General features: G+C 57.8%; 2 protein-coding genes across 2 annotated transcripts; one reads left to right on the forward strand and one right to left on the reverse strand.

The window, feature by feature from the left end:
- Positions 1–48: 48 nt before the first annotated feature.
- Positions 49–8,365, reverse strand: KVR01_004034 (uncharacterized protein). Its single transcript, XM_044789217.1, has 2 exons — positions 1,002–8,365; positions 49–942 (listed from the first exon to the last, which is right to left on the reverse strand). Exons 1-2 carry the CDS (start codon positions 4,778–4,780, stop codon positions 474–476), a joined length of 4,248 nt encoding a protein of 1,415 aa, XP_044646198.1. The 5' UTR covers positions 4,781–8,365; the 3' UTR covers positions 49–473.
- A 272-nt stretch (positions 8,366–8,637) lies between these two features.
- On the forward strand, positions 8,638–11,167 carry KVR01_004359 (uncharacterized protein). Its single transcript, XM_044789708.1, has 2 exons — positions 8,638–9,421; positions 9,932–11,167. Exon 1 carries the CDS (start codon positions 8,826–8,828, stop codon positions 9,198–9,200), a length of 375 nt encoding a protein of 124 aa, XP_044646523.1. The 5' UTR covers positions 8,638–8,825; the 3' UTR covers positions 9,201–9,421; positions 9,932–11,167.
- Positions 11,168–11,526: the final 359 nt, after the last annotated feature.

The following is an 11,526-nucleotide window of genomic DNA, read 5'->3' on the forward strand; positions in this document are numbered from 1 at the left end:
ATTCTAGCTTCTCATTCATTCTAGCTTCTCATTCATTCTAGCTTCTCATTCATTCTAGCTTCTCATTCATTCCCGAGAGACCGGTCACACGTGCACGATGTGGAAAGGGTGGGGCCGGGCTTCAAGAGACAAAAACCGTGATCAATGAAGACTATCTAGACCGCACGGGTATCTGTGTGTGGAAGCTGTCGCATGCAGAGAGAAACATGCTGGCAAAAAGGAGCGAACGCGAAAAAAAAAGAAGAAGAAAAAAAGGGTAAAAAAAGGAGGGAAAAAAAAAAGAGAAAAGAACAAAACCATTCAAGACCAACGCAATGCAATACAGGTCCAAGTTTACCCAACTCTCCCGCTGGCCCCTTCCCATAAGAATTCCCATCTACATTAGTACACGTACGTGTATGGGTGCACGCATCTCCCCGGTCCATCTACCATTAAACCGTCCGAATTAAAAGCGAACACAAGAACGCCGCCTTCTACACGTCTACCATCTTCATCCTCTTCGCCAGTGCCATGTCCTTCTCCAGCTTGCAGCTCCCGCAGTATTCGGCGTGCCACTGCGTCAGTGCCTCGACCCTCTTCTCGTCAATGGGCCGCATGATTTTCTGTCCGTCGACGTCGACGCCGACGCTTGCAGCGCTGGGTGTCGCTTTCCCGCTGCTGCTGCTGCTCGCCTTCTCAGACAGCATCATCTTGATCTGCTCACACCGCAGGTTCTCGTCGGCGAGCCAGTTCTCCCACTCGCTCTGGATCATCTCCTTCTCGATTTTGTTCACAACCCGCATCGCGACAAGCAGGTCGTGTCGGTACGACCCGAGTCGCTGGCGGGTGCGACGCAGTTGCCGAGCCGTGGCTCTGCTGGTGCTCGAGCTGAGGACTGCACCCGCCTCTTCATGTGTCGAGTCGAGCGACGTCGTGTTCAGAATCTGGCGGAACGTGTTGTAACTAGTGCACCATCGTGTCAGTGGCTGGATCCATACCTTGGGCGTTGAGCAGCGACCTACCATTCGCTGTCTCCATCAGGACCCGCGGCCGCCGAAGACAGCGCCGCCTCGTCCAGGTCCGCAATGTAGACTGCCTTGCTCATCATGACATTGGGGCCCACGCCCATCCGTCCCATGAACTTTGCCGCGCGTCTCTCCGTCCACCACGTCGAGCCCTCACGTCCCGTGAAGACAAGGTTCGTGAGGACGCTAAAAGCCAGCACGACCAGTATCACCCGGTGTGCGGTCACGACGCTGAAGATCTTTCGCAAGCCCGCAAAAGTCCACATGAGCAGGCTCGTTGCAACGCTTTCCATGAAGCTCCTCACGGTCTCGAACACCATCTCCGTCAGCGTCCGTGGCTGGATCATCTGTGAGCCCTTCTTGAGCCCAGTCTCGCTTGTCTGCGATGCGTCCCCAGGGGTGAACACTACCACCTGCTGCTGACCCCCGATGTTGCCGTACACCTGGATCGCCCTCTTTGTGCGGCTGTGCGGGCCCAGCTTGCGCACCTGGTCCGTCGCAACTTCCGCTAGCTCCTCCGCATCGCGCCGTGCATCCTCGAGGGCCTGTCGTTGCACGAGAGCCTTCGACAGAGGTGGCGTTTTAGACCACTCCACCTTGGTGTACAACGCAAGTTTGCACTTTGACTTGGCCACGTGTGTGATCACGGTTTTGGTGATCAGCTTGAACGCGTGTGAATGAGGCAGATGCCAGGGTGTCTTGACGTGGGTGACCAGGTAAGTGATGTGGTCGCTGAACACGTCGATGAGCTGGAAGTCGGACACGTCCTCGCCGTGCTTGGCCCGCCCCATGAAACCGACCGAGTCTACCTTGAATTTGAAATCTCGCTTCATTTTGCCGTGATCAATGAGCTGCCACGGGCCTTGGGCGATCTCCTTGGCGCGCCGCTCGAAGTAGAGCTTGGGGAAGATGAACGACTTGTCGCCGAACAGGACGTGAAAGCATGCCTTTGCGCTGATCTCAAAGTGGCGCTCTTCGACCGCCTCGCCCATACCCTCAGGCTCGTACACGACAGGATGCACTGGAAGCTGGAACTTGGGTACCGGTTTCCGCACCTGCCTTGATGATCTATCTCTGGCGCCGTAGCCACCCTTGAAGACAGGTCGGCCTGAGGCAGTGCCATCATCGATCGGGGTGTTGGGGGAAACCTCTTCCCAACTTTCTGCGCTAGGACTCTTCTGCTCGTACTCATCGCTCTCCAGGTTGAGCAGCGCAGCAATGACTTCGGGAACCTCCATTGGTTCCTCGGCCTGGAGATCATCAATGAGGAGATTCAGTCGGGAGTGAAGCAGTCCCAGGTCCATCAGGAACGTCTTGATGGTGATGCGGGTCAACCCGTCGGTGCTCATCTTGTGGCTGAGATGCAGGAACAAGAAGTCGCAATCCTTGCCTGGAGCCGCTGTCACCTCCGAGATGATGTCCAAGCTGAGGGTGTAGGCGACCACCAGACCCATCTGGTGTCCATAGAAGTACATGTTGTCAGACGTGACGTAGATGCGGCCATTGCCCATGATACCAGTGTTGCTGCCAGAACCCTCGACCGAAGTGCTTGTCCAGGCAGCGTTGAACACCATCACCAGTTTCTCATCGAGAGGCACATTGGGAAACAAGAGTCTGAACTGTGGATGATGTGCCTTGAGCTCAATCGGGTACTTCGCAGGGAACGTCTCGCCGGTGGGCTTCTCGAGAATTCTAAAATCGGAAGCATTACCTCCGGCGCTCATAGTCTTCCGATGGAGTGTCGATGGCGCGTGGCTGCCCTGGTTGGATGTGACCTCACTGGCAGGGAGTGTCTGCGCGTTCGCCGAGAGCAGAGGATCGTCGTCCAATCGAAGATGCGTCGTGTCATCCTCCCTGGGCGGGTACAACGTGCTCCAGGGGATACTGCCCCAGTAGTTGGCAACGACAGCAGTTGGTAAGGTCAGGCTGATGTTGCTTTCCGAGGTCATGGACCGTTCGGCGCTCACCGACAAGGCTGTCTTGCTGAGATATGTCGCCGTAGGGGCTTTCGCCAGCGTGGGAGGCGCGAGGCTGCTGCCATTCAGCTCGCTGATGGGCTGTAAGGCTGGCAGAGAACGACCCAGGTTGGTTACAGATTGGTTGTAGGCAGCATACCCGGGCAAGAGGTTGGAACTAGCAGAAATTAAGCCTGCGATACCTGATGACTCGGCACGCCCAAGGGGCAACTTGCGATGCAGCTCCAACCTCTGCATGATGCGTGCAGCATGTTCCCTGCCACTTTCTCCTTCCTCCCGTGGAAGATCTCTTGCGATATCTCGTGCCAATCCTGTGACGGAACGGCGCGGGGCTGCGCCCACTTCGAACGAAGAGCGCGTTGCTGCAGCGTCGCTGCCGGGCACTGGCAGCGTGTTGGATCTCTCCGTACCGTCCTCAAAGCCCTCTAAAGACTTGGCCGAGAACTCGGGGATAGTAGGTGGTGTGATGGCGAAGGCGGGATCGATCCCTCCCGGCAGTGTACTCGCGTCTCTAGCGGCACTCGCATCGAAAGCCTGCTTCTTGGCAATCTCAAAGACCTCGATCCACTGCTCCAGCTCCGCCTGGGTCTCGGCCTGTAGCATGATGTTTTGAGACTTGGTCTTCACCTCAAAGCAGAAGCGCCGTTCCTCCGAGACCACAGGACGGGCGCCGCACAAGAGCACGCCGATCTCATCGCCTTGCAGAACACCCTGCGGCCCTTGCACCAGCCACCCGAAGATGCCATTCCGACAATAGTACCATCGCCTCACCCAGTTTGTCCTGGCAGGCTTTCCAGTGATGGTGCGGAGGAAAAGCCACCCTTGCTTTTCGGAAACCACAGCACCGCCCTCCTTGACCTGGACATTCACGGGGCCCCTCGAGCCGAGGAAGGCGACGGTTGATATGTTATAGTCCTCCAGCTCGCGAGACGGCTTGAAAGAGGCCACCGCGTTCTCGCCGACGTCCCTCCTCGCGGCCTGCAGCTCGCGCTTGAACAGGGCCTCGCTTGCCTCCATCTCCTTGGACCACCCACGGACACGGTCCATCTCCTGGGCGTACTTGTTGGAGGCGTATGAGCTATCACGCCATCTCTTCATCTCCCGCCACATGTCGACAGAAATGCGGACAAGCAACTTGTCGAGGGAGAAACGGATCTGCGGTGCAAGCTGGCAGAAGTCCATGGATGCCTTGAGGTAGGCCTTGCGGGTCTCGTAGACCGCGAAGGCATCCTCACGCAACGACGAAGGCTCCTTTGTCTTGCTCTGCGCGACGTAGCGCGCCAGGGTGGTATCAAAAACCTTTTGAGTGGTCTCCAGCGTCCTCCTCGTCTCCTTGAACGTCTTGAGCTCACCGATCAGAAACGAGCGGACTGGCTCCACGGTCAGAGTGTCCATGCGGCGCATTACTGCGAGGATCTGGCTCCACCATTCGCGCTGACCGTCGCTGCTCCTCCTCAAGGCGAGCATCGTGTAGTCTGGGTCGATAGGCCCGTCCGTCGTAACTGCCAAGGGCGGCATTGTCTTGCCTAGGAAGCCCTGGATGGTTTCCTCGAGGGCGAGGATGTCGTGTACGACCTTTGAGCATGACTTCATATACCCGTCGAGCCAGCGCTCAACCTGCTCGACCTGCTCTGAAAAATGGACGGCGACACATCGGAAGGTTGGGGAGTCGAGCGCAGCTTCTTGCAGGCCGAGAGGTATTGCCGGGCTGGGGTGCTTGTGCGGCGACGTGGACGGTTTAGGAGGGCCGGATGGCTTATCGGCAGCCGGGTTGGCTGCGGCCGCACCGGAGTCAGCCATGAGTTTGGTTGTCGGAGGGTCGGCGTCGGCGTCGGCGTCGGCGTCGAGGTCGGGGGATCTATCGCGGCAGAGGAGAGTGTCGATGGCTCATCCTGGTCGTTGGACAAATCAGGGGTTGCGAGGAAAGGCACGGATGCGTCGACACTCCAGGCACACGGGCAACACTGCGGTGGCTGCAGAGGGTCCGAGTATCAATCGAGGGGTCCCGTCCCGGGTTGAGGGCGACAAGGCTGAGGGTGACGATCTCGGGTGACCAGGGACCAGGGACCAGGGAACAGCAACGTCGATGAGTGGAAGGTTCCTCTCTCAGCCTCGGGCTTGCCCTGACGTCGGTGATGCTGTCTGGAAAGGGCTGTTGCGGCTGCTCTGTTGTGGCCTCCTCATTTCGGTTGGGCGAGGAAAGGAGTGCTAGCGTTTCATCATGATTGTTTGACAGCGGCACAGATCCCGCCCCCACCCCACTCACCATCTCAGCTTACCCCGGACGGCAATCTCGGGCCTTAAACTTCAGACAATCAGCTTGGGCTGCTTGGCTGGCTGCTTGACGTCTGTCTATCCGAATGTGTTTATTCGGCTGGTTCTTCGACGGTGGAGATCGCCCAAGCTCAACCTTGCTACCCCTCTACGGCGTGCACAGATGTTTGCAGGCGCCCTCTCGCTGCCAAACACAAGCTATGCAGCCCAAGCCTAAGCTGCTCTGGGCCTGGGCCTTGATAGGAGCACAGTAGCCACTGCCAATGCGTTTTCCATCTGATCTCTTGACTCGCCTTTGTTCATCTCGAGACACCGAACGCGTGGACGGCGCGACTTTTGGACATCGAGTGCGTTCTGCACAGCATGCAGGGATCCAAACGTTTCATGCCTCCACAAGCAGCGCGTAGCTTTGAAGCCACCGGAGCTGTCGCGACTGACGGGTCCATCATGAAACGAATGATGTCCCCCGGGAGAACGGCCTGATCCATGGCTAGGAGTAGCATTGTTCGGTATAGAGTATCATAGGAACCCAGGGAACCCAGCTGCTTCACCTCTGCTGGTCCCGTTGACAGCTAAGGTGTATTGCGCTGATGTTTGGGACGGCCGATGTTTGGGGCACACCTGAGGATGAAAATAGCTCCTGTTGTTTCAACCAACCCCGTCTGCCACCATCGGACGGTGGGAGACCGGACATTCGGGGTTCGATCATGGGCGGATAACACGAGACCAACACGCTGCATCTACAGGCCAACAACTTTTGGGTCAACGGCTTCAAAACTCGAGCTTTGCGTCCCAGCCATGTCGCTCTGGCTGTTGTTGAGTGAAGATGCTAGATACTGGGCCATAGGGGGGCGAGGTCCACCGTCATGCGAGCAAGTCAGGTTTGAGCATTCTGCCAATGTCACAAGAGGAAATGTGAACACCGAATCGAGCCGTCTGATATCACATCATGAGGCAAGAAGTAAGGCATCTGCACCCATAATCGACCTCGGGTATGCACCCCAAGTCACGGGTCCCACAGCCTGCTCGGCTGGGAGGTGGATGGGCGTCTATCTGCAACGAGATGCTCAGCCCACCAGCCGCGACGTTGACAAATTGGCAAGAGGATTGAACTGTGTCGGGCAAAGGACAGCAGTTATGAAACACACTGGCGGCTTAAGCACACAAAGACGGCAGGTTCCTCCGAGATCATGATGTTCGAATGAGGCGGAATGGGCAAGTTCCCGAGCACACGTCGACAATTCGCCTCACCCGGGACCCTGTGTTGACGACGTGCGCCATGCAGGACAGTTCGAGTGCAGAAAAGCTTCTTTGACCGAGGTGCTGTCCATGCAAAAAGTCGCAATGTTTCGTGGGCATGCTGGAGGGAGGATTCCGAGAAAGGGTGGCCCCTGGCAGAGGTGCGGAACGATAATACTCTGTAGAGGCAGAGGCGCGGGTGATCCACCTTGCCTTCATGCAAGCTCGCGGCTTTTCAGCTCCTCAAGGATCACAGCCGGGGGAAAAGCACCAGACAGGACGAATAGACGACCGACATGTCTAAGGATCTCCCTTTGACAGCGAACCACGGCTGCAGAATTCGGACACTTTGCATGCATCAGATCAACGGCGGCAGACGGAGTCCAGGACGGCACCATCAACGCTGCGCCACACAAACGGGACCAAAAAGGTGACTGAGCAATCCCTCCCCCCTGCCCATTCAGGTATTCACCCCCACATTTTAAGCCGCCGAAGCGCCCCCGCAGGGTATGTTTTCAACCCCTGAGCCGATCTTGACGCCGCTTACAGCAGAAACCCCAAATGCGATGACCGCCGTTGTGGCTCTGGGAGCAGTTGCCTCTCGGTGACGAGGAGGGGTGTTGATACGAAGACCCGGATGCCGGGTCCAATACCCAGCTTTATGGGCTGCTCTGCTATGGCATAACCCATTGATGTGGTAGCATATGACGCTTTCCCAGAAGGATCCTAGGTAGACGCCAGCTCCCAGCTTTTTGGATGGCGGGCTGGCCTGAGTGGCAGATGTCTAGCGAAGCCACCCGTAAGCCAGGCGAGCGAGCAGACAGGCCTAAAAGGCTGGCCAAGCAAGTCGGTTAGCAGGAAGGTCTGTGCAGCTTTTAACGATTCGGGAAGTTCTTGCAGACACGGACGAAAAGGCCTGGGTCGTGTTGGAGACGCGTAGCCGGGTCATTTGGTCCGTGTGAGCAGAGGACTTGTCATGACGACAGTATTGGCTGCGGGTGTCTGAGCAGTGGTCCGGCCGACTGTTGTACATAGTAGAGAGAGAAAACACAACTCATGACAAGAGTGTGCAGCCAGGAAGTAGCTTGCAAAATGTCGAAACGAAACACACAGAGGCCCCCCCTGCAGCGGATCTGACAATGGACAGCTTGGTGGTGGGTTGCGATGGGCATCTCTTGTCGGGCTAACACATCAATGCTGCCGCGCAACCTTTTGGCTCTGTTGGGTGTGCCGTCCCCTGGTTCCCCTGGTTCCTTGGACTGGCGACCGGCGACTGGCGTCAATGCACAATCGACAGCGAGTGCACAGTACCAGTCTGCCAGTCTGCCAGTGTGCCAGTATACGCGGCAGTTGCGCTATATTGGATAACGTTCTTGGTGGACAGTTGCCACCCTGATGGGTCCGCTAAAAGGACAGCTGGCAGGGAGTCGGCGATATTCAGGTACCGATGGGTATGGGGCCCATGATGCGCGGAAGAGAGGCCGGGTGCCACTCCCCAGCCGGGCTTCGGTGCCGGCTGCCTCAATGTCAATTCATGACAAGTGCAGTGCATGAACGAAGGCCCCATCGGCGGCGGCGGGGGAATGCTGGCTGCAGAAGGCGGGACTGGACACGCGGGACACGGAGCAGCCTGGCAGCCTAAGGTCCACGGGGGCACGGAGCATGCATTGAGCTGTCAAAAGTTGATGTGCGCCTCTTCCCACTCATGGTCATGGTCATGGCCATGGCCTGGCGTTGCGGCAAACGGCGGGTGAGCGGCGGCTTGGGCGGTTGATGAAGCATGGGCACTGGGCACAGGGCACAGCAGGCTAGCAGAGAGGAGGTGGTGGGAGAAAAGGAGGCAAGGCGTTGGCTCCAAAGGGCTTGTTGGGTATGCCTGGTCTGGTCTGGCTGCCCCGATGCAGTGTGCATGGGGTCGGTAGTCTACTTGTCTACCTACTGTACCTACCTAGTTCAGGTAGGCAGGCATGTGCTCCGTATAGATCCAGGTACCTGGCCACCCCGCCAGGACGCATGCACTGCGCAGTCTGCGGTGCTGTGCTAAACCTAGATAGGTACCTGGGTGGTGTACTCCGTACCGAGGTGGTGTACGCCCCTTCCCCTTCTGTCACTAGACTTCGGCGTCGCCAATTCTAAATTTGGCCCCCATCCAGACCTTCCAGATGCTGTCTTCCCTGTCTGCCTGTCCGCCTCCCTCGGCTGTCCTTCCATCAAGTCCTGCACCCTGTCGTCCCGTCTCGTTCGAGCCTCTTTTTTCGCCCCCTCAGCCCCTCTGCCCCTTTGCCTACCGACGAGTGCTACGGCTTGTTTCTCCAGCGGTGGCTGAGTGCTCATGATCATCAGTTACTGGTCGCTGATCATATTCTTGCTGTCCACCGGGCTTCGTTCTTCCCTGAAACGGCCTGCGCTTTGCAAATACCACGCGTGCCGTCAGTCGGACGAGGCACTTCGAATGGCACGCACCCAACCACCCTGCCTCAGCACGGCAGCACGGCAGCACGGCAGTGCCCTACACCACCGAGTGCACTTGTTTTTTCCTTTCTTTTTGACTCAGTCTCGGCCAGCCCAGGCGGACTCCGCAACCCGCAGCGGTGTAGGGCGCAGCATGCAGTTCCAGAGTCCAGAGGCCAGAGTCCAGAGTCGACAGCCAGATGTGTCCATGTCAGCTACTGTGCACTGGTGCGGGCGCATGGTTCTAATGGTGTAATTTTCACCCTCACCAGTGGGCATGACCGACGCCCCCAGCGCGCCAGTGCTGTGCCGCACCGCGCTTCCTTGACGCGAACCATGCCACAGGAACCACAGGAACCACAGGAAACCCACCCGGCTGGAATCTTGCCTCCAAGTCCACCCACCCAGGCCACCAAGCTGTGATGCATGCCGCCCGTTTCGGCAAGTCGGCTGCGTCACTCGAGCAAGGCCCACAAGGTAGATCACTTTGCTTCATCCAGCCCTGCTGCACCTCCGACCTGTCCGCCGGATTGGCCAACTATCTCGAGTCAACCGAGATTGCCAGACGACATCTCCAGACAGTGCCTGAACCCGCCGCCGACGCCTGGAGCGGCTCGGAGCCCGTCCAAAAAGGGAAACCAGCTGAGCTGCTTGGCTGTCAAAGGCCATAGACTAGAGAACATGTTCCTCCACTGTCTGGGCGCGCTCCAGGCCGTGCGATCAAATCGTCGGCTGGCGCCACACGATGGCCAACCTTAAGCTCGCCGGTCCGTCTCAGCCCACCACGGTAGCGGTACCTGGTCTGTCATGGATGCCTCTTCATCACCAACTCCTTCCTGTCGCAGAACTCCTTTCTCCTGCGCAACGGTGCGGGTACCCCTTCGCGGACAGCCCATTTCCATTTCATGGCTCATTTTCCCATTTTCCGGCCAATCAGAATCCTGAAACGTTTGTGAGCCAAATAATACTGACCATTTCTGGCTGAAGCCATCAGGCCAATGATATCTCGTAGCCCGCCTCATAGCTTTCCACACCTCAGCCCATCAACCACGCTAGCATGGGTCTCGACACTGCAACAAGCCATCTACAGGCCCTCGTTGATTCTCTAGACGGCTACTCTTTGACTTTCTCGAAGGGTCTCGGTTTCCAAATTCGTACGAGTCTCATTCCGGGGTTCTCTGAGGCCACTCTTCCGGGGAACCTGTGAGACACGGATAGCCCAGCGGGGCGGCCTGCCTGCCATCGTCCCAGCCCTGGGTTCTCACGATGCTAGCCTCACATGTCTGATATCTTACCCCAGAAGGTGTCTTTGGAGATCTTCAGGGGCAAAGGCTGAGGGCCTAAGTCATGCAGAAGCACTATTCGGGTCAGGTTTCGGCACCGGTGCCCTGTTCAACAAGTCTCCCCCAGGCTCATTCGCTGATCCGGCTGCGATCTCGCCAGCATCCGTGAAGCGCTATGCTGTCGCCGGCATGGTTGGCGGCCATTATGACGGAGATGTCTCTGTTTCAAGGGCACAAAGAGATGTTCTTAGGACCCGGTTTTGACAGGGTCAAGGACGGAGAGGTCTCGGTAGATGGAAGCCATGACGACGTCCTCCCCCGTGGCTCTCTCCAATCCAAATTTGCTGTGCGGCTGGCAACGATCCCTGGCGATGGGTCAAGCATTGTAATGTCCCCGGTGATGAACGTTGGACCCCATTTCATTGTAGCGGGCCTGGTTGAGTAAACGCTGTGCCCCGGCGTGAGGTGCGGTCAGATTCACATGGAACGGACGACAGTCCACAGTGACATGCGTAAGCGCATTTCTCAGGCGGCTCATGGGCCTACTCGCCTCGAGCTTGGTTTGATTGCCTCTAGGCCGGTTCAGCGGAGCACTTGGTACTTGCATAGTGCTTCCCTCGAATCATCTAGGAGGTCCTCAGCGGAACGGTCTGCGGGCGGCCCTGGCTTGGTCAGAGAACCGGGACCACCAGGTCTATACGCCGGCCAAAGGTACAGGCTACGAGGGACTGCAGGCTGCTGTTCTGTCCTGGGTGGGAACAGGCTCTGGCAGTGTGGCCTGGGGGCACAGCGATATTGCGAAGTCCGCAGGTGTGAATTTCTTCTCAGCCGTCAAAGCAAGGTGCAACAACCCCATGCATGTTGCGAATCGATCGTGGCACAGCGAAGCAACTACACAATGCATGGTAACGTGCCATGCGATGATGGACCATTCTATCAGCGTACCTGCACTCAAAGTAATTGGTAATGTGACTCAACTTCCCTGACGTCGAAGATGGGGAGCAGAATCGGACCGGGAGTGCTGCTGGGGTGCAGGGTTGAGCAAACGGCGCTTAGTGCTCTGGCCGTGCGCTCTTCAAAATCTCTGCTTGTTCCGTCACCTTGGTGTGCCAGGGTGCATATTCCCCGTCGACGCTGAGGCCGGCATTCGACCAAGAGCAGGGGAGGCCGCAGACATGGGTGTCCCAGACGAGATCGGGTGGCCCACCCTTCCACAGGTCTGCTCCCCGGCTGTTGAGGGTGGTGGCGGTCGTCCCTGTACGTACAGTACAGTACAAAGCTTCCCCCCCTCTCCCGGTG

The sequence above is a fragment of the Diaporthe batatas genome (genome assembly GCF_019321695.1).
Source record: "Diaporthe batatas strain CRI 302-4 chromosome Unknown Contig00004, whole genome shotgun sequence".
NCBI classification, from domain to species: domain Eukaryota; kingdom Fungi; phylum Ascomycota; class Sordariomycetes; order Diaporthales; family Diaporthaceae; genus Diaporthe; species Diaporthe batatas.

Bases quoted from the DNA above. Each gene is read 5' to 3' on its own strand.
- KVR01_004034 (XM_044789217.1), bottom strand. From the start codon at position 4,780: ATGGCTGACTCCGGTGCGGCCGCAGCCAACCCGGCTGCCGATAAGCCA. The intron at 943-1,001 runs GTAGGTCGCTGC...ATGGTGCACTAG, and splicing joins CCTGATGGAGACAGCGAATG to TTACAACACGTTCCGCCAGA.
- KVR01_004359 (XM_044789708.1), top strand. From the start codon at position 8,826: ATGATCATCAGTTACTGGTCGCTGATCATATTCTTGCTGTCCACCGGG.